This window comes from Eptesicus fuscus, chromosome 7 (assembly GCF_027574615.1).
Source record: "Eptesicus fuscus isolate TK198812 chromosome 7, DD_ASM_mEF_20220401, whole genome shotgun sequence".
NCBI classification, from domain to species: Eukaryota; Metazoa; Chordata; class Mammalia; order Chiroptera; family Vespertilionidae; genus Eptesicus; species Eptesicus fuscus.
Window position 1 is genome coordinate 81,903,866 of NC_072479.1, and position 22,985 is coordinate 81,926,850.

General features: G+C 41.4%; 1 protein-coding gene across 2 annotated transcripts; it reads left to right on the forward strand.

The window, feature by feature from the left end:
- The first annotated feature begins 57 nt into the window (after positions 1 to 57).
- Positions 58 to 22,517, forward strand: ERP27 (endoplasmic reticulum protein 27). 2 transcript variants are annotated; one of them, XM_008140445.3, is made up of 7 exons: positions 58 to 548; positions 927 to 1,027; positions 2,654 to 2,791; positions 13,432 to 13,548; positions 18,007 to 18,132; positions 21,245 to 21,442; positions 21,805 to 22,517. In XM_008140445.3, exons 1-7 carry the CDS (start codon positions 374 to 376, stop codon positions 21,850 to 21,852), a joined length of 903 nt encoding a protein of 300 aa, XP_008138667.3. In that variant the 5' UTR covers positions 58 to 373; the 3' UTR covers positions 21,853 to 22,517. The 2 variants fall into 2 exon arrangements, with proteins under 2 accessions (XP_008138667.3, XP_027999779.2); XM_028143978.2 differs by lacking the exon at positions 21,805 to 22,517 and having other exon boundaries at positions 21,245 to 21,560.
- The last annotated feature ends 468 nt before the right edge of the window (positions 22,518 to 22,985 follow it).

The following is a 22,985-nucleotide window of genomic DNA, read 5'->3' on the forward strand; positions in this document are numbered from 1 at the left end:
GGGAAAAAAGCCTTTGCTAACCCCACCACTGTCTTAAATATCCTTCGTCTGCCCTCTCACAGCACTCTATGAGTTTGTTTGTTTTTTTACTTTTCATTTTATATTTAAATGATCTGTTTATCTGTGCATTTCTCACATTAACAATCTAAGCTGGGAGAGGCTAAATCAGATCATAGTTATCTTTGTATCCCTAGTGCTTAGGTCAATACCTGGCATAGAACATTGTTTTCTTATTTAAATGAATTGACTTGACTTTCTTCTGGTTGGTTTTGTGCTGAGGCCCTGTCACTAAACTTGGTCTTTTATCTCAGAAGTTGAAGGTCCCCCTAGAGCCAGCTGCAAAGTTCCCAAAGCTCTAAGAACTCCACAGCACATGACCTGCAGAGTAGGCTGCCCTGAGACCATGTCCCAAAACACAAAGTCCAGGGGTTGGATCAGGAGCAGAAGAAGAGGAATGGAAGCGACACCATCCAGATGCCTGTTTCTATTATTTCTCTTCACGTGCAAGCTGTCCGCAGATGTTGCTGCAAAAAGTCAAGAATCCTCAGGTAAACAAAGAAAAGCAAAAGGCACTTGGGTGACCATAGGGCAAAAGTGTTGTTAGGGGAAGGAAAGGGAACAGAGTCACACTCTGAGTACTTTTCCTCCAAACCTAGAATATTCCCCCAGGAAATGGCTGTGTTGCCTGGTGAAGAGAGAAGTCTGGCATTATCCTTCAGAGAATGGCCACAAGGTGGGGTCACCCTCCATATGTTGGCAAAAAAGAAAAATAAATGAAGCTTTGGAATAATCACTGCACCCCTAGAGCTCCTTGCCTTGGTGTGGAGAGAAACAGTCTAGATGCCCCTATTACTTAGAGCTGCTACTTCTCTTAGGGTGTCATCACCCTAACACCTTCTGCTTCTCTCTCTCTCTCCTATGTCTAGATGGTCCCAGTGCCCCCCAGGAACCGGTGCGGCTCACGGGTGTCCCAGCTGCCATGGAATTCATTGCTGCTGCTGAGGTGGCTGTCATAGGCTTCTTCCAGGTTTGTCAGATACCCTGCTTGTTATGTCCCCAAAGAAGCAGGAATGCTGGGCCTCAAAGGAGCCATGACCGCCACCGGCTGGCCAGGCGGCACTACCTTAGAAGCCAAGGGGCTTAGAGTTTGCTTTCAGCTTTTTCATTCAAGAACTCTCCATTTTTAGGCATTTCCAGTCTCTGAATTATGTCTTTCTCAAAAGTTCTGAGACTGCTGAGGAGACTCTGGGTCTCCTCATCTATGGGTGCTTTGAAACCTAAGTCAGTATCTGACTGCTGAGTCAGGGGCAGAGTCAACCCGACTTCTACCATCCAGGCAATGCATGAGTCAATAGTGACTTTCGTCTAACTCCTTACCAAATAGGTAGTCCCTCCTTCTTCTATATCGTTGTTTGTTCTGAAATGTTGAAGAAGGTTGACATTTTATACATTGAAGGTGTCAGCCTCGGTCTTCCAGATTGGCTGCCTGGCTAATGAAAGCAGCCATAAATGAGAAAGCATCGTTCCAGTATTTTTATCTTTCCCTGGAGATAACATCTGGTGATTCTCACAGCTGATCAAGCCCCCTTCTTTCTCATTGCAGACCTTGTTGTCAGTTTCCACTCATTAATTCCAACTCATCATCACCCTGTGGATTCTGTGTACACAGCTGGAAATAGCTGTGAGGAGATGTATGGGGTGGCGGGGGAGGGCGATGCTAAGAAGGGAGCACATTTTTCAGTGATGAGAGCTCTGAGCTGTAGGCAAAAGCAGCCACCCTCAGAAATGCAGGGAGGGGCAAGAAAGTGGAACTGGAGGAGTGTGCAATAACTTAAACAGCCACCAGATGCCGTCATTTGATCTGTGAGCAATTGCATTTTAAGGGGAAGTCTAGATTAACAATTGTTCATAGCCTCAATGAACACCACACATCCTTTCGGATGAGCAGATTACCAGCCCCCTCTGCTTGACCCCGGATGCAAGGCTAGCCCTCTTCTTTACTCTTGCCCATCTCCTTCAGACCAGAGAGATGTCAGGGAAGAATATGTTCACTGTTTATTACCTGGAGCTGTTGTGGGCAATGTTCCTGTGACAGTCAGCTTACTATAGTAAGACTGGACTCTACACAGGTGGCTTCCCTGCCCCCTCCTCCAGGCCTGGGATCCGGAGTTGGAGCAACACGTAAACAGTATCTTTCATGGGCAATACCTCGGGCTTGCACACAGTAGAAGGAGGACTATCCTTTCACACCCTGCACAGACCTTTGTTAACAAAATTTCTAAGCTTCCATATTTATTTTTTATTTTTGGCCCTTTTTCATAACACTTTCTTATTTTTGCATTTCTTTTTGCTTCCACCAATTGTTCCTAAAACATTTGCCTTCGCAGGTATATCCGTGACAATGCTGCCCACTTTTGCAGGGCCCTGTGATTTTGAGGGCCCCTCTCAGCTACTAATAAACTGCAAGTTCTATGGTCAGACCAAGCAGGAGTCCCAGGCTTAGCCACAATTTTATAGTTATCAGTTAACCCACTAAGCTCAGACTCTAAGTCAAGTCTCTGATTTCTGGTACGATAAGCACATTTCAGTTTCATGTTCTGTTTCCATCTCTCTCTCCTCCAAAATGACCTCTGTCATTTCTCCTTGCTTTTAGGATTTAGAAATACCAGCGGTGCCCGTATTCCATGGTGTGGTGCAAAAATTCCAAGACGTGTCATTTGGAATCAGCACCGATTCCGAGGTTCTGGCCCACTACAACATCACCGAGAACACCATTTCTCTCTTCCGTCTGGTAAGTTGGGTGGGTGGCTCACGCCTTCTCTGGGTTTTTACTTACCTTAGGTTGTAAACTCACGAACTTGTGAGACTAGAAAGAAGTCTATGTCATTAACACTAATGATGAATGCCAGTGTCAGGGACAATGGTGACAAGGATGATGGCTCAACTCAAGCTTCCCAAACAGATGCTGTCGTGAAATGGAAAGAGGTCTGGACTGAGAGTCAGGAGATGAGATTTGTTGCTGACCAGTCATGTGACTCAGACAGGTCACTTAACATTTCTTAGCCCTAATTCTTTCATCTCTATAAGATAAAATGGTTCAACCATATCACCTCTAAGATCATTTTGAGCTCTAAAATGTATACTTTTATATTTTGGGGAGTTAACTTACATTTGTAAAAATGTATCAAACAGCTACTGCATGTCTTATGCAAGATATTAACAATGAAAGCAAATTAACTGTATTCTCTTCTCTCATAGAACTTAAAATATAATAGATTGTAAACATAATACACAAGTATCTACAATACAAAGAGCATCATAGAGATAAAGTATTATAAGGGTTCAAAGGATAAAAGCAGTGTAGGTATTCTGATCAAAAAATTATAACAAAGAAAACTGAACTGGGATTTAACAGATAGGTAAAATTTGGACAAGGTGGAAGAGAATTCATGGCCAAAGTGGGAACAAAAATGTAACTTAGAAAACAATGATCAGGCCAATTTGATTGGATCTCAGGGTGCATGTTTTGGGGAAATGAATATAAGACAAAGAAGCTTGATTGGAATCATATTGTGGAGAAATTTGAATACAAGCTTGACGTGTTTTCACTTAATTTGGTTGGCACAGAAAAGGCACTAAGGCTTTTAGATCAGGGGAGTAACATGAACAGAAATGTATTTGAGCAATGTTATTTTGGCATATGGGTAGGATGGATTTCCAGGCAAAAAAATAAGAGTGGAGAGAAATTTTGTTAGGCTGGCAAAACAGATCATGTACTAAGGGTCTGTAGTAGAGCAATCACATTAGAAAGTGAAGAAAAGGCAGGGCTTGCAAGGATGAGATATCAAAATGATGGAGGGCAAAGGAGGCCAAGCTTAAAGTTAAGGTACCTAGGAATAGTGAGGGCCTATTCAGAAATAGGGGTTTCTGATGTTGTGGCTAGTTGTTGAGTTTGTATTATTGGCAGAGTATCAAAGTGGAGATGACCAGAATCCACTGGAAATGAGAAATTGGGCAAAAGATAGTTTCAAGATTTCCTTCCCCTTCTCACCTCCATCCTATCTATCTCTTTCGCTTCTCATCCAAACCTCCTTACATGCAGTTAATATTCACTATCTCCAACTTTCTTTAAGCTCTTAAATACACTGCTGTCTAGTTTATACCCTGCACTCCATTAAAACTGCTTTCGTCAGCACGTTTCCGTATTTCCAAATCCAATGAACACTTTTTAGGTCTTATTGTCCTCAACATCATTGCCATGTGTGACATGTTGACCACTTTTTTTCTCTTTAATCTCTCTTTCCTTAACTTCTAGGAGCCTACTTCTCCTGGTCCTCCTCTTCTTATCTTAGTCTCCGTGAGGCCTCCTCTTCCTCCATCCATACTACTGCCTGACACAATGCTCTTCCCATGCTAGGTTATAGAATCCAAGCTTTGTGGGGCACTACTTCAACCACAGAGCCTAAATGAGCTCCCTGCCGTGTATCAGGAGCTCATTAAGTGTTCATTAAGTAAATAAATATGTGTATGAATGAATGTGCAATCCTTAGGTAATATAATTCTTTCTCATGTTAGACTATTAAGTGTTTGCTGAGGATTTGGAATGTTTTATCTCTAGCCTGGACCTCTGTTGTAATTCAAATGCTTGCTGGTTGAAGTCCCTCATAAGCACTACAGACTCAACGTGTTCAAAACTGAATTTACCATATGCACCTGCTGAATCATGTTCTTCCCTCTAAAACTTTTGTATTGAATGGCTATGTTCATTTGATCTCTAATTTTTTTCAAATTGGGCCTCCTCTCTTACTGAATCTATATTCTTTTTCCCTATTTCCACTTCTTTCTTCTGTTTAGACTTTTAGCACCTTTGGCACAGACAATTCCATAGCTTCTTAATCGATCTCCCCTTACTACTTCATAAGTAATTTCTAGATTAGTGTCACCATGATGAATTTAAAATGGAAATTTGACCATGGCACTCCTTTCTTTAAAACTTTTTAATATTTCCCATTTCTTACAAGGTAAAAATCAAGATATTTAAACATCTCGTCTTTTATGACATGGCCACTAGCTGCTTCTCTATTCCCTTTTCTAACACATTCCTACCTTGGGCTGTACCCTCTCAACACCCAACTATCCTATATAATAAAGAGCTAATATGCAAATGGTCCTCGTGCCCTCGCGCCAGGCTGGGGGACCTGAGGCTGTGCCAGGGGACCTGAGGCTGTGCCCCCCCACCCTGCAGGGCTTGATGGGGGTGGGGCCAGCCAGGTCTGGGTCTCACGTGATTTCGAGGCATGTTCAGGTGGGCAGGGACTTGACTCTGGGTCCTGCGGCGTGCCCCAGACTCTGACAGGAGGGAGGTTTTCATATACATTTTACTAATTTTCTTTCATCTCTGACACTTCTATTATAGAGAAAGGGCAAATAGCAATATTAAAATATTTCCTCTAATTAATTCCCTTTTAATGTGCACAAATTTCATGCACTGGGCCACTAGTACATAGTATAATGATCCAAGTTCATCGTTTCACATGGCTATTCCTCTGGCTAGAAGGCCACTGCCCCCAAGCACCCCCTTTCACTTAGGCTTACCCAGCTAACTCCTTCTCACATTCCAGTGAATCAGTCAGGCATCTTATCCTTCAGAAAGCCTCCCTGGAATCTCCAAATTGGCCTAACTATCCCTCCATGTTAGCATATCTCTATTTTCATTTACCACTTTGTAGTGCAGGTCATATATTTCTGTGTCTGTCTCATCCTTTCCCCCATTACTCAAGGGCAGAAACCATGACTTCTAGTCTCCAGAAGACACAAAGTGTTTGAGGAACGAACTGGCCTCCAAAAGTATGTCTGTGGGTGCATGAGTACCTTCAGCAGCCATCTTCCCACCTGGACAGCAGTTGTAGGTTTGCATTTTCACCATCGTGAAAAAAAGATTAAACCAAGCTCTTCTGTGAAAAGCTTTGGTAAGAAAGAGATGGAAGGTTAGGTTAATGCCTTTCATGTTCTTGTTGAACCATTCATAGTAACCCTTCACTAGGAAAATTCTAATCAAAGACAGCTTCATAACGTAGTTCGTTGCCGGTTTGCTATTTTTAGATCTTATGAAGGCCTGATTTTAAAGTCAGTGCTACCAAGATGCACATGTGAGGAAGAAAAACAAGTGCTGTTACTTCCAATGTCTCTACAGGCTTTATGGCCTCTACGGGATGAATTAACTCTGCTTACAATTCATTCCTTATAAAGTCTTGATGATGACTTCCCAGAGCTGTTCCCTCTTGTTTAGCATGTATTTTGTTTATCACTAGTGACAGACCTGCTCAGAATGAACTCTTGAGACCTCTGGGAACAGGATTACTTTGTGCCATACCAAAAACAAACACACTGGTCCTTACCCTGCTCCATTTGCCGGTCTGGGAGAGGTTCGACTTGTGCCATGCCAGCTTTTAGATAAACATTTTTTTCTCAGTTTATACTTTCAAAGTTGAGTCCATATTTTAGTAGAATTATTATTCAGGAGTTTGAGATACCTTAAAAGAGAGAGAGAGAGTATCAACCCAAACTAATCTACTTTACAATAGGAAATGCTGCAAATTTTCTGGTACCTACTTTTACCTTAGATTTACATTTTTATTGTTTGTTTGTTTGTTTCAGTGCCTAATTTATGATAGGCACTATGCTAGATATTTTCCATTGTTCTACCATTTAATTCTCACAAAATTAAATGAAATAATTACTGTTCTCCTTGCATTATCAATAAGGAAACTAAAGTTCCATGAGGTTGATTCCGTTGTCCAAAGTCTCACAACTATAACACGACAGATATCTGATTCCTACTCTGTGCTGCTGTCTTTAAAGAACACCTTCTGTACGATACTACAGCGACTTTCTAAAGCACTTATTCCTAAAGAAAACTTTTGCTTTTGTGTTTATTTTTATTGATTTCAGAGAGAAAGGGTGAAGGAGAGAGAGAATGAAACATCAATGATGAGAGGGAATCGTTGATCAGCTGCCTCCTGTATACCCACCACTGAGGATCAAGCCCACAACCTGGACATGTGCCCTCGATGGGAATTGAACCCGGGACCCTTCAGTCTGCAGGCTGATGCTCTATCGACTGAGCAAAACCGGCTAGGGCAGTGGTCGGCAAACTGCGGCTCGCAAGCCACATGCAGCTCTTTGGCCCACAAAATACCACGTGTGGGAGCGCACGTACAGTGCGATTGAAACTTCATGGCCCATGCACAGAAGTCGGTTTTCAGCTCTCTAAAGAAATTTCAATCGCTGTACTGTTGACATTTGGCTCTGTTGACTAATGAGTTTGCCAACCACTGGGCTAGGGCAAACACCGTTGTTTTTACTCCTAGATTCACCTCATTCAAAAGCCTGTTTTTTTTAACCACTTTCTCCTAAACCATTTCTCTGTCCTGCTGGCACTACTTATCAAACCCCAGGGTTATTTCTCAAGATTTAATCTAGACATTACATATTTTGTCAATAAGATTTTAGAATTTAGTATATATTATTATTCAACTGCAAGAACATATGTAGAGGTAAATTAAAACAGTGATAAATGAAAACATGATAAGACTATAATGGTTAACATTAGCAGATGCTTGAAATATTGGCGCATAAAAATGAGAGACCAGCAAATGCTCTCTATATTCATGGAATGCATCCCTTTCCAGAAAAATTGCGAGCTGATTAGATAAATATCATCAGGAAAAAAATTATGTAAAATGGGACAATAACAAGTCCTGTATGATAGCCTGTGAGTGATGTATGGCAGCTTGCCTTGTGTGAGTGTGACTGCAGGACCTCCACACAGATAAGCTACCAGGCAGCGCAGGAGAATTAATCAGCCGGGCACTCAGAGAATATGCAGAAAAGTCGCCTTTATTGCAGATTGCATTAGTGCCATGACTCAGGGGAGTCAGTCTCCAAATTCTGAGGGATGAATGTGGATGAAGCTTTCCCTTTTACTCTTAATTCCTTTGTCCCCAAAATATGGATCAGGCTTCCCCCATGAATTGGGATGGGAGAAGTGGGATTACGCCCAGAGGCCTGCCAGCACTGGCACCAGCCCCTCCGGGGATTGTATATGGTTCATGGTTTATGGTCTCTGTAAAATGGGAGTTTTCCAGGAAACGGGTTCTGCAAGGCAGGACAGGCATCACAGATAAGAATGGAGTTTGATAAGAATGGAGTTTATCGGCAAGCAAGAGTGTATGTCAGAAGGCAGGTTACTAGCACAGATTCAGATAGCTGGCCCCCCAAATGTCTTATTTTCCCCTTCACTCCAACAGAACTTATTGTTGTCCACACAAAGACATAGTCTTGGTACTAAGACTGAATTTCAGATATTATTTGAACATTTAACCTGCTTTGGATTTTCTCCATCACTTCTATTTTTTAAAAACATATTAGCCGAATGCTCCATTGGGATAGTAATGGAAACACAGTAGAGGCATTCTGTTATTCCCCTTACAGTTATTTGTTGGATACTTATGATAAGAAATGCACCTTGCGAAATAATCAGAAGGAGCACTACATAAAAATAAAGTGATAATTAATGCAAGAAGTAATATATGCCAAATAATTAAATGTTTTTCCAAAGAATATATTTATTCAACATAATGTAAGCTAAGCAGCTTATAAAAAGAAACCAAGACATGAGGGCATTAGTTAAACAAGTGACTTCTCAGTGTGATGCAAGATATTTAATACTATAACTGTGCTATAAACTAAGATGACTTTAATGCATTTTATGAAAAACTGGGTTGTTAACTAGAGAAATGCACAGCAATTGAAGGGAATATTGCTGAAATACTAATTAACAGAAAAGGAATGATTAAATCTATTGGTATAATGCTAGTATAAGCAGTATCTAAAATATAAAGTAATTCATTTCAAATACTCTTGGGGAAAACTCAAAATTATATTTTAAGGTGGCAATCCTTCTGGTTTACTGTTTCTGTTTTTCTTCTGGTGTCTCTTTACTTGGAGAGAAAAATAATTTGATATCTCCAGTAAAATTCTTTCCAAAAACTGGAAAAATACATAAAAGGTTTTTTCTTTTCTTTTCAACTCTTCCAGGGTCAGATTTTTCTTTCCAGAACATTATGAAAATAATTCCTTTACAGAAGGGAGATTTCCTGTTCCAATGTTGTTTCCAAGACCCCTACACATGAATGCTCCAGAGTTTATTAGTTTAAGAAATAATGAAATAATCAAGCATGTTTCCTTAAAAGAAGTGCTACCAACTGGATAGACTTCAGGAGTGTGGTTTGTATTAAAGCTCTTTGCTTCTTAGAGAATGTTATCATTTAATATCTTCTACCTCCAATATACTGTGCTCCTGATGTCCAGAAATACCTAATGTAACTGGCGCTTCCTGTTTTCCCTGTTCTGGGAAATGTGAGGGACTGACTGGAAGAGAGAGCCGGAGGGAGGGGCTCCTGGCCCAGAGCACAGCCTGTGTCAGCTGAAGTGCAGGCACCAGATCTCCAAGTTCCTAGAAAAAATAGTCAGGAAGTATTTAGACATATTAAGTAGTAAAAAGGCCCTGATTATAATAATGATGATGATTTTGATGTTTGTAATTAGCAAACACTTAAGTAGGAAAGACATGCCAGCTGGCAAACCCAGCCTTAAGCAGCAAAGATCTATGTGCTCATTTAATTTCGCTCCTCACTCTTACTGGCTTGGGGAGGAGAATGGTAGTAGGGCGGGCAAGGACTCCACCTAAGAAGACTTTTTCTCTTCCTTGTATATTTCTGCCCAAAGCTTTCTACTTAGAACTTTATGGATTTTAAAACAATTCAAATACCCTTGGTTTTGATGTTTGTTTGTTTTTCAAATTTCTGTTTTGAAATACATTTTCTGCACCTCAGCATTTATTTGATAAACTGAAGCTGTGTAAACAGTCCCCTCCTAAAATCAGTAAAATAAAGTGATTAAAGCAGTAAAATAAAGTGATTAAAAAGCAGCATTTAAACTGGTTTTGGACCTTTCTAGTTTAAATAAATAGAATAAAAATTAAATAAAATATGAAGAAACTGGAAAAAACCGTTGCAAACGTAGGAAGGAAAGATCTCTTACACCCCTCATAAATTAAGTGATTAAATTGCTATTTGAGTGAATGTCAGCATGTCTGTGCCTCAGTGCCTAACATACACAAGGCGTTCAACAAATAATTTGTAAACAAATAGATTATAAAAGAATGACCAGATATTCCAAGAATTCATAAAATTGACCATAAAGAGTGCATTGAGCTTTTTGGAGGTCCATATTGCTTTTAACTAACTCAGTGGGAAAACAGCTTGAACAAAAGAAGTTAAAAAACAAACAATGGAGTCATCATAGGGATGACAATAAAGAACAAACTTGGACACTTACTGCTCAGTGACTTTAATTTACCTTTGCTTGAATTCCCGCATTCATAAACTAAAATGATACTTACCTTTGGCTTTGCTGGATAGACTGGGAGAACATAGTTTGAGGTAAAGGATGATTCTGATCCTTGGCAAGATCTGATTGGGTAGAACCTATGTAAGATAATAGATGTAAGGGAAAGAAGTTAAAGAGATTCCAAGGGTTGGTAATAGCCCAAGGATCTCAAAAGTGGCCCAAACTGTTTTAGGAAACAGAATTATTCAGGACCTAGCCCTGATTATTTTTATTTGTAGACATAGTTGCTATGGATGATGGAAGCATTACCTTGTGTTTTTATGTGCATGAATAGACTGGGGGAGATGAATGAGAAAATCTGTGAACAATGATTGGCCATATAAAGCTCCATCTTTTTATATATCTGAGTATGGTGTCAAGGTAGTTCTAAAATGTAAATCTGGGATACTAGATCAGGTAACTAGACAATCCCTCTACCAAATCTGGGATAATAGATCCAGTAACTAGACAATCTCTTCCACCAAAGGCAATTTTTTTAAAAAGCTGGGGCAGAAAATGAGGGCTTTAAAGAATTATCAAGAGAGGGGAGGAGCTCCAGTGGCGCAATCGGTTAGCGCGAGGTACTTATAAGAGAGGGGAAAATGTTTAGACTAAGATCTAGAAGATGGAAACTCAAGAGGTAAATCCTATATTTGGGGTGCTTTTCATCTGGGAGTCTTTTGCAAGTTCTAAAAGAAGCAGCCAAGAGACTTAGAGCTTTATTAGCATTTTTGAGACCCTCAAAGAGCCCTAAAAGTAAATGTTGAAGTCCAGAGCACAGAAGAGGAAGTAGGAGGTAAATCTAGTAAAATACCCTTTGCTCCACTTAGATGCTAAAGAAAAATACCCTGAAGACAATGATGAACCAAGGGGTGCAGCACAGATCCAAGTTATCTCAATTCCTGAAATTAGATTAAGATTATCAAATATGAATACAAAAATATACATACACTTGCAGACATACATATAGTATATATGGTATGGCTAATCTTCTCTTAGCGATACCATAAATAATGGCTGATACTCAAAGAAAAAAAAGAAAGATCTTAAATCAGAGAAAAGAAATTATCTTCAAAGTAATCTCAAAGGAATAATATTATGGTTCACAGATGACTTCTCAAAAAGAAAGAGTGGGATGCAGAATATAAAGAACTATAACTTGCAAAAAACTGAAGGAAAATTGTCAACTTAGAATTCTACCCCCAGCTAAAATAGCTTTCAAAAATAGGGAGGGTAGGGGTAAGGGAGAGAGATCAACCAAAGGACTTGTATGCATGCATATAAGCCTAACCAATGGACACAGACAACAGGGGAGTGAGGGCATGAGTGGGGAGGGGGGCATAGGGAGGGTAATGGGGGAATAAGGAAACATATGTAACACCTTAATCAATAAAAAAAATTTAAAAAATAAAATAAAATAAAAGTGAATTAAAGATATTTGAAACAACCAAAACTGAGAGACTATGTCACCCAACAGAACTATTTCATGCTAAAGTAAATATCAAAATGTGTTCTAGGCAGAGGGGAAAAATTCTAAATAGAAGCAAAGTTCAAAAATGCAGGAAGAAATGAAAAGAAGCAAAATGTAAATACATTCATGAATGTAAATGTATGTTGACTATATAACAATGATGATAATGTCTTGTGAGATTTAAAATTAAAACACAACTGGAGTGGAGTTGGAAAGAGATAAACTGTGCTAAAATGTTCTAATGTACATTGTCCAAGAAGAAGGTAAAATTTCCAATTAATATTAGGTTCAGGTAAGTAAAGAATGCATATTGTAGAATGCAAGCTGGTAATCCCTAAAAGAATAATTAAAGCTTGTGTAATTTCCAAACCCAAAAAAGGGAAAGAAGGAATAATACAAAGCACTCAACCAATTCAAAATAAGCCAGAAATGAATCAAATGAATTTGGAACTGGGAGAGCCAATGGAAAATGAATATTTAATTAAATATAGTAATTACATTACAAAAATAATCCAATTAAATACAGACTGGATTTTAAAATATAACTGTGCTTTTTATAAGGGATACATTATTTTTAAACATAATGACACAGTAATATTAGTAAAATATAAAGAAGATAGAAATATACCATGCAAACATTTCCAAAAGAAAGGTGGAATAAGTATATTAATATTAGACAAAGTAGCCATTGAGACAAGCATCCTTAGAGATAAAGAATGACCTTCATAATGATAAAGTTTCAACTTACCCAGAAAATTTAAGAATTCTAAATTTGCATTAATCTAATGCATCACCTGAGAATATACAGACAGAATAACTGGCAGAATTGTAAGGAAAATGGTTAAATCTATAATCATAGTGGAAGATTTTAACATTCCTTTCTGATAGAATAAATTGGTTTTTAAAAATCAATAAGAATAGAGATAACTTGAACTAAACAATTAACCATGTGACCACAGGTGCATATACAGAATAGTACACCCAAAAACTATAGAATATACACAAATTTAAGGACATATATAATATATGGAAAAGTTGACAAAAGATATAAAATGTAAATCTTAAGCTAGAAATTAATAACAAATAAACAACCAGAAAATCTTACTTTCAAATTACAAAATACACTTCTAAATAACCAATAGTTTAGAGAAGAAATAAGAACAGAAATTTGAAAACATTTTGAACTGAATGATAAGATAATCTATATGTAACATTTATGGATGCCTTCTAAGGGAGCTGCCTCAGCCTGAAAGCGTTTCTGCTCTTCCTCAGATGACATATGGGCCTGTGATTCCCCTGTGATGACACTTGCTACCTTCTGTGGGACATGTCTGTTCACTGTGTATCCCACAGGACAGGGTGTTCTTCAAGGGCAGGGAACATTTCCTGTTTACCTTTCTGGTTTTGGAGCTGTGTCAGTGCCTGCCACGTGGTAGATATTCCAGAAACATTTGTCAATGAACGAATAAAGACAGAACAGTGACAATTATTATTTCTGTGCTATGCAGGTGGATAATGAACAACTGAATTTAGAGAGTGAAGACATTGAAAGCATTGATGACACCAGATTAAGCCGTTTCATTGAGATCAACAGTCTCCATTTTGTGACAGAGTACAACCCTGTGGTAAACAATAGTCCTAAGGTCCCTGTGTGTGGGGGGGGGGGGGGGGGGGGGGAGGAGGGGGTAGAGAGTGGGGTGGACTTGTCTTCGTAGCAGAGATCTTTTCTTTCAGGAGTTCTGATCCTTTGACCAGTAATAGCTGCAATTCCTTGAACACCTAGTTGTTTATGTTATCATCCTTACTATACCTTTCAGGTTGAGAGCCTTGACCCTTTTCAAGAAAGAAGCAGGGAAGTTAAATGACCTATCACATGATTAGGAAGGAAGAGAGCCACAATGCAAAGTTAAGATGACTGATTCAAAAACCTCTGAATTTTGCCTGAGAGTGTTCCATGAAGGCAACTCTGATCCCAGCAACACTCTAGACCACACTCCCCAAACAAGATTGCAATCTGTGCTGAAGGTCTAATTTTTTTCTCTACCACATCAGGAACCAATACTTTTGTAAAATGCAATAAAATAAATTAATAGGCAAAAAAACTTTTAAAATAAAGCCTATTGGTCACATATTTGGATGCCACAGTTATATAAAATTTTTATAAAAGTTTTTATGCACTTCTTCCCATTTTTTGCGCCTACCTCCTGGTGGGCCAGTAATTAACAGTTCCAGGTCTGGCACCACCTGCATGAACCCAGAACCTCATGGGTTTGAGGCTACCTAGGTCCTCATGGTGGCTCAGCTTTCTTTCTAGGTTTGTTTTCTCTTAGTGTTGCATGCTGTATAGAGCCTGGGTAGAGGTGTTGGTCAACCTGTCCTGATTATCTTCTGGCTGGCCTTCTAACACTCTACAGCTTATAGAATTACTTTATATGACCTGACTTTTATTTTCCCTGACAGAGATCATGGAGTGATGGAGTATTAGTTTCTAGTGATCTACATCAGCTCAGAATTGCTGTGCATTCTCTAGTAACAGTATTTTATGTGCATGTCATGATTTTTAGAACTTACAATGCCCTTTCCCACCATATTCTCATTTGATCCTTACATTGATTTTTTTGAGGTAGAAGAGAGGGAATTATTATGCCCATTTTATAGAGCAGAACATTCAAAATCCAACTGACTTATTCAAGATTACATAGTAAGTAGGAAAGGCATAATTAAAGGCAGAAACTGTAATTCATGATGCATAGTTCACATTGTCCATTTCCATTTTACAGGATAGGAAATGGGAGTTCAGAAAAGTGAAGTAATTTCCTCAAAGCCATATGCCTAGCAATTTGAGCTTCAGAGACAGCCCTCTGCACCTGCCCCTTCTTTTCTCATGACTCGTCTGTCTGACTGATTCCTGTGGTTTTTCCATTGCTCTACACAACCTTCAATGGAAAACACCCCTTTTCCTGTTGACTCAATTCCTGCCCCCCTCTCACACCATGTTTGTCTCCGTGGAGTGGTGACTCCATTTCCACTTTTGCTAAGATTTCAAACACATGCACCCAGGGAGTGTTGGCAGCAATAATTAAAAGGGCGTTTTTCTCCTAGACCAGTGGTCGGCAAACTCATTAGTCAACAGAGCCAAATATCAACAGTACAACGATTGAAATTTCTTTTGAGAGCCAAATTTTTTAAACTTAAACTTCTTCTAATGCCACTTCTTCAAAATAGACTCGCCCAGGCCGTGGTATTTTGTGGAAGAGCCACACTCAAGGGGCCAAAGAGCCACATGTGGCTCGCGAGCCGCAGTTTGCTGACCACTGTCCTAGACCATTGTCATTCTCACCATTGTGTCTACAGAGATTCCAAGAGTGCAAGTGGAACCAGAAAATTTGATTTTATGGTCCCTGAGTTTATGGGCTCAGGGTCCTGGAGTTCTGCAGGCTAACTAAGGCAGGGGCAAACACTAGCCTTCCTGAGTTCTTATGCCCAGTCCATCTCTTATCTTAGAGAATAATACCTTTTTTTTCTTTCTAATTTTTGCATTAGTAGTGAAGGCAATCCACATCAAGAAGATATTAAATAAGAATTTCTTTAGAGAAGCAAGTTTAACTTTTATTGTAATGTCTTCATTTCCCAAAAGTAGTACTTTTCTCACTTAGAGACCTGCCCATACTACATAGCTATTTCTTAGCTGTTTTCAGTGCAGAGGTTTGCATCAGTACAACTGGACAGAAACTCACAGCCATGTGTCTGGCCTGCCATGCACTTTTAATTACACATACTCAATCCTTGGCTTCAAAGTGAAAAACCGGGTTGTGTCTATTAGAATTAAACTAATCACTTCTGATATGTCCAACCCTTCTGCTAAGACAACGGTACCTTTTAACTCCTTAGTTTTGATTTCTTGACTCTTCCCAAGAATCATCCTCTATGTATGCTCTAGGAGGGTAGATGCATGCTCTAAATTTAAATAGCAGAATCTAATCAAACGAAAGACAATTCTTTAACACCAAGTCTCCCCAATTTAAAATCTAAGAACTGGTTTTAAACTATAAGGAGAAATTTGGGGCAAAGAACTAATTGGGCCTCCTTTGTCTACATGTTGTCCAAGAGAGCTAGAGAATCTCTATGGAGCAATGTACAGCTTCCAGAAAGATCCTACCTAATTGCTCCCCCTCCCACCATCCTGGGATTCTGCCCAGTGGTTCATTAACCCCCATACTCTCTCTTCCTGTGTACATGCTGGTCTTACAGCAATGCTGTCTGTATTTTAAAGGAAGTGGTGGAAAGGAATGGGATTCATTTAAAAATAAAGACACCTGTAGCACTATTTTAGGAAAGTGAAATGAAGGGAGGCAGTGCCCTGGTTTCACCCACTCCTCTCCTCACTCTGGCTCAGGGCTATCTCACCCCCTTCATCACTGACAGCTTCCTGGTGAGTCAGCCAAAAGGGGCCAACACCTCTGATCTCCTGAAAAGCTCATTGTATTGCTGACCCAAAGTAGACTGATTCAATCACACTGAGGGTTGAACTGGTTCAGATTGGGGTTTTGTAATCAGCTGTGTATAAGGTAGTACATCCTGATGGTTAAGAGCACAGACTCTAGAGTCAGACGGCTTGGTATTAATCCCAGTCCACTTTATGTGACTTTGGGAGAGTTTTTGCTTCAATTTTCTCATTTATGAAACTGGGACTTAGAGGATTAAATAAGTTGTTATATGTAGAAACCTGAAAACAGTGCCCAGCAAATAATAGGCACTCAAAAGAATGCACTACTAATATGTAATCAAAGTGACAAGTATAGTACATGGTATATTTGTTGTCTAGCCTATCTAATAAAAGAGTAATATGCAAATTGACCGTCACTCCAAGACACAAGATGGCCACTCCCATGTGGTCAAAGATGGCTGCCCCCATGTGGAAACAAGATGGCCACCACAAGATGGCTACAGGGGAGGGCAGTTGTGGCCAGTTAAGGGTGACCAGGCCAGCAGGGGAGGGCAGTTGTGGGGGGACCAGGCCTACAGGGAAGGACAGTTGGGGAGGACCAGGCCTGCAGGGGAGGGCAGTTGGAGGCAACCAGGCCTGCAGGGGAGGACAGTTAGGGGTGACCAGACTGGCAGGAGAGGGCAGTTAGGGGTGACCAGGCCAACACGGGGAGGGCAGTTAGGGGCAATCGGGCTGGCCAGGGAGCAGTTAGGCATCGATCAGGCTGGCAGGGGAGTGGTTAGGGGGTGATCAGGCTGGCAGGTAGAAGCAGTTAGGGGCAATCAGGCAGAGGCATGGGAGCAGTTGGGAGCCAGCAGTCCTGGATTGTGAGAGGGATGTCCGACCGCCCGTTTAGGCCTGATCCCACCTAAATGGGCAGTGGGACATTCCTCAACGGGTCCCAGATTGGAGAGGGTGCCGGCTGGGCTGAGGGACACCTCCCCCATGCACGAATTTCATGCACCAGGCCTCTAGTTGATACATAATAGATTATCCCAAAACTTGGCAGCTTAAACCAGTAAAAATTTATTACACACAGTTTCTGTGGGTCAACAGTCTGGGAGTTGCTAAACTAAGTGCTTTTGATCTGGGCGTCTTGTGCAGTTATAATCATTGATCAGGGACGCAATGTCATCTGAAGGTGTGACTGGGGCTAGAGGATCTGCTTTCAAGATGGTTCAATCACAAGACTGGCAAATCAGTGCTGGCTGTTAATAGGAGGCCTCAGTCCCTTGCCCTGTGAATCTCTCCAATATTGGGGCTGGTTTTCCCCAGAGTGAGTAATAGAAGAGAGAACAAGGGAGAAACTATGATGTCTTTTATGACAATATTGGAAGTTACACTCCATCATTTCTGCAACATGCCATTAGTTACTCCACTCAGCCTCACTCAGTGTAGGGGAAAGGGATCAGCACAGTTGCATGAGAACCAGAGGGTAAACCTTACTGACAGGCATCTTAGAGGCTAGTTACCATTTGTGTTATGGATGAACAAATCTCATTTATGTTGTAGTTTGCCTAGTCCTTGGGTGGCCAGTAATGGTTTTTTCTTTCTCCCTCTCTCTTTCATTCTACTATAATGCATTTCAATTTGCCAGACTGTGATTGGTCTATTTAATAGCATGGTTCAGATTCATCTTCTCCTGATGATGGACAAGGCCTCCCCAGAATATGAAGAAAGCATGCACAGATACCACAAGGCTGCTAAGCTCTTCCAGGGGAAGGTAAGTCTGCTTTGGGAGATATCCTTTTGAAAACTCAGCACCAGGACAGTAGAAAAAGGCAGATGGGGTTAGGGAAGTGAGATAAATAAGGAAAACTAGTATGGTTAAGAGATAAAATAATAACTGGGACATAATAAATCACATTACTCTGATTTAAAATTAAAGATGTTATATTTTGTACTATTTAAGACCTGTATAATTATATCTTCCATTAGTGGTAAAGTCTTTTGCTTTTTTTCTACATTGAGAAGTAAAAATAAAAATCACATATTTATTACAATATTTTTCTCCTTGCCATAATCCCTTACATTTTTAGACCTCAGGATTTATTTCTCATATCAAATACCTATCATATACTAGGTGCCTAATGAATGTCCAGTACCTGGTGCCTAATGGATAATAAATATTTATTTTTTTACCCTTCCCTACTCTGTGCAATTCTATTTAATATCACTTAAAAGTAAAACTTCAACCCCTTCAAAGTTACTATATTGAACTACATGACCTGTTCAATGATAAGAACTGTCTGATAATTAAATAAGCTGACCTTCTGGTGGTTGTTTCTGTAAGAGTTTAAGTTTTCAATGTTATTGAATACTAGGGGCCCGGTGCACGAAACTCATGCACAGGGGCGGGGGGTTCTTCAGCCCAGCCTGCCCTCTCTCACAGACAGGGAGCCCTCAGGGGATGTCCTACTGACGGCTTAAGCCACAGTCTGGCCTCCCTCTGCGGGAGGCAACCAGGCTAATCAGGGGAAGTCACCAGCCCCATCACCCTGCTGCTGCAGCCACTGCCAGCCACCAGCAGCTGCCAAGGTGTTTTCATCAACATGGACTCCAGTCCCTTCACCATGAAAAAATGACAACTTTCTTTAGGCATTTTCAAGATGTGTCTTTCATAGCATATGACATTTCTTTCTTTCTTTTTTTTTATCCTCACCTGAGGATATGTTTCCATTGATTTTTAGGGAGTGTGGAAGAGAGAGAGGGGGAGAGACATAGAAACATCAGTGTGAGAGGGACATTTTGATTGGTTTCCTCCTGCATGAGCCCTGACCTGGGCCCCGGCCAGGGAGGAGCCTATTACCTAGGTACATGCCTTTGATCAGAATTGAACCCAGACGCTGTGGTCGGCAGGCCGAGGCTCTATCCACTGAGCCAAACCAGCTAGGGCAGGATATGACATTTCTTAGCCTCTCCAGCAGCAGATCTTCATTTTTTTCTCCAGGAGTGTTGTGGAAAAACCCTAGATCACCTTCTTAGATTCTTATTACCCAAATTACCAAGAACACTGAAAGTGGAGGTGTACAGGGAGCTTAGCCAATGAGTGGTCAGAAAAGGTGTTTATGCTCAAACTGGTTTGGCTCAGTGGATAGAGCGTCGGCCTGCAGACTGAAGGGTCCTAGGTTTGATTCCTGTTAAGGGCATGTACCTTGTTTGGGGGCACATCCCCAGTGGGGAGTGTGCAGGAGGCAGCTGATCGATGTTTCTCTCTCATCGATGTTTCTGACAATCTATCCTTCTCCCCTCTTCTCTGTAAAAAAATCAATAAAATATATTTTTTTAAAAAAAGAAAAGAAAAGGTGTTTCCTCTTCAGCCCATGTGCAGAGGATCCCCTGCATTATGTCCACTGGACTGGGGGTATGTACCCGGCCGCTGGGGGCACACCTCCAAGCCTGGCGGCCATGCATTCTCTGTGTCTGCCAGGCTGGGAGCATGGACCCGGGCTGCTTGGCGCAGAAGTTCGCACCCCACGGCCACTTGCACTTGGCGCCCCTGGCTGCTTGTCCCAGGACCCAGCCCAGTTGGCACCCCCAGCCACTCATCCCAGGACCCAGGCCGCTTGGCGCCAGTGCCTGTAGGCCACTCCTGGCCAGGGGCATTCTGGGACCCCAGCCACTCAGGGCCTACATGCGGGCCTACAGGCTCAGAGTGGTCTGGGTCCCAAGGATGTTCCCGGGTAACCCACCATCTTTGTCAGGTCAATTTGCATACTCACTCTTGATTGGCTGGTGAGCATAGCGGAGGTATGGTCAATTTACATGTTTCTCTTTTATTATATAGGACTAGATGACCAGTGCATGAAAATTCATGCACTGGAGGGGGGTTCCCTCAGCCCAGCCTGCCCCCTCTCACAGTCCGAGAGCCCTCAGGGGTGGGAGGCGACCCGGTGATCAGGGGAAGGTGATGTCCCCATCACACCTCTGCTGCTGCCACTGTCAGCAGCACAAGCCTAGACTGGCCCTGATTACCTGAGCCTCGGGTGGCCCTGGGAGGCTGGGAAGCCACCATCTGAGGCTTACCTGCACCTTGGGCTGGCCCTAGGCGGCTGGGGGCTGAGGGGACTGGGGGACTCTGAAGGAAGGCGTGCAGAGCGGCCGGACCTACCTGGGGGCAGGCCCAGTCTTGCCACGTTCCTGGCACCCTGGCAGAGCTGAGGGGACTGGGCGCTGCCATCTTTGAGGGTGTGGCAGTCAATTAGCATATCCCCTCCTTATTGGCTGTGGGCACCTCCAGCTTTGTGAGGGTGTGACAGTCAATTAGCATATTCCCTCTTTATTAGATAGGATAGATAATCCTCTAACCAAAATATTATTTAAAAGATTTCTACTTTAGGTAGAGGGTTTGATTTCATCATAAAAAAAAAAATAGTTAACATTTGTCAAGCACTTGCTATATGCCAAAAACTGTACTGGAAATGCTTAATGCATCCTCTCATTTAATCTCCCCCAACAAAAGCCCATTTTGCCCATGAGAGCACTGACTCTCAGAGAGGCCGAGTAATGTGCTCTGAGTCACACAGCTAAAAAGTACCAGAAGCAAAATTTAAAATTTATTCTCCACTTTTAATCTTTAGGCTCTACTTAATCACTAAAGTTAATCACTGAAGTATCTTCAAAGGCTGTGTTCTTAAAATTGAATCAACCTGCTCAAAGGGGTAAAATACCTAAGCAATGCAAAGCCAGAACAAAGCCATCCTGATTCAATTGAGATGTAAATTGTGTGGCACAAACCATAAATTCAATCAGAGTAAACTGCCACAATTACAAGGTACCTCTTTCTCCTCAGGACCTCAGATAGATCTTTCCCTTTCAAACTTCTCCAACTGCAGATACTTTTTATTCTGGTGGACAGTGGTGTGAAGGAAAATGGGAAGGTGATATCCTTTTTCAAACTAAAGAAGTCTGAACTGCCCGCTTTGGCAATTTACCGGACTCTAGATGAGGAGTGGGATACACTGAACGTGGCAGAAGTTTCAATAGAGCGCGTGCAAAACTTTTGTGATGGATTCTTAAAAGGGAAAAGGCTGGTAAGTGAGAGACTACAGGGAAGGCAAGTTGAATTTTCTTCCTTTCTATGTCTCTATTATTCCTATTGAATAAAAACTCTTTGGGCTCCACTGGATTTGATTAAGAGCAAAGGTATATGAGGGCACAGTAGACAGAGTTGGGATACTTTTTAGGAGATAGTCATGGAGATAGAACTACAAAAGCATTTTGGGAAAGGTCTTGCCTATTCAAAAGAGCCGAATTCTGGATTTCACCATTCTGTGTATGATATCAATAGTGAACAAATTCCATATAGAGAGTTCATTAGACAAAAATTACAGGTAGATTTAGGACTTCCGGGGGTGGGCTCCAAATCTAAATATTGTGTCTTGGCATTTTTCAGAGTGAAAAACATGACTCAGAAGAAAAGACTCAAAAGGTGGAACTCTGATTTCTCCCCAATACTTCTGCATACCACCAAGCATCTACTTCATGCTGAATGAAGAGGGGCAACTCAAACCTCAGGGACACTAAACAACAAAGTCACCACCCCCCTACCACCTCCCCACACACACACACACACAGCTCCATTTTGTTCCTCAAAATCTCATTTATTCTCCTTGTCCTTTCTTTTAATTTGCTTATATTCTCTCTCACTACCCATGCAATTTTCTCTTATGCATTCATACCATGTAGGCCCAAACGCTGTAGTACCACTATGTTACCACTGGGTGGAGGCTTTAAGAGAAATACATACTGTGATACCGGCATGAAGAGACATGGCTCAAAAGAAATTGTCCTGATTTGTCATTTAATAATGAATTTGGACACTGCACATGACCTACACACAACATAGTTTCTTCTCTATAAGGGTTACCTAAGGGTTGAAACTCTACTTTCCTCATTAGCAGCTGTCCCGCTCTCTAACACAGGGCCCAAGAACAAAAGGGTTTTACACACCTTTGTGGAACTGTCTTTTTGCCAGAAGTCAAATGATGTTCCCAAGGTTCTGAACTCAGCAGAAACAGACCAAGTAAAACTCTTTGCTTGTTTTGCGTTCCCAACTCCCCATGTAAATCAACAACTGCATAATAAATAAAAGGCAATAATGTTATAGGAAAAGATTGGCATCTCTTTGCAAACCTTTTGTAAATACCCAGCTGCCCAACTAAGCAGTAGGTACCTCACTCTTCGGTGCCTACTGTTTAGTGTCAGGCTATGAGCCACGCCGTGGGTGGGATAGGAGGTAAGTAGAGACCATCCTGCGTGAGGATTAGTATAAATGTGGCCAAATTGCTCAGACTCAAATCAGGTAACAGGTTGGGGAAGGGGTAGGAGGAGGGGGGCACTTGGCCCTGGGGCAGGCTAGTGCTGACTAAGCACCGATTATTGCAGGTGAGGTGTGCAATCCAGCCATGTGGGAGGGAGAGCTTGGCCAAGTGTCTCTGGCTCACAGGCTGTTACTGTCAACACACAGATGCTCCATTGTTCCCAGGAGGCCCTTGGCTCAGAAGGAGAGCACCTAAGTGCTCAAGGGCTGAAAACCACAGAATACTCCTAAGGACTGGTCCAAGGGAGGAACAG

What these genes read in the sequence shown, in the direction of transcription:
- ERP27 (XM_028143978.2), top strand. Translation starts at nt 374, where the DNA reads ATGACCTGCAGAGTAGGCTGCCCTGAGACCATGTCCCAAAACACAAAG. An exon ending in CCATTTCTCTCTTCCGTCTG is followed by an intron (nt 2,792 to 13,431) that starts GTAAGTTGGGTG and finishes TGTGCTATGCAG; the next exon opens with GTGGATAATGAACAACTGAA. An exon ending in TGACAGAGTACAACCCTGTG is followed by an intron (nt 13,549 to 18,006) that starts GTAAACAATAGT and finishes TCAATTTGCCAG; the next exon opens with ACTGTGATTGGTCTATTTAA.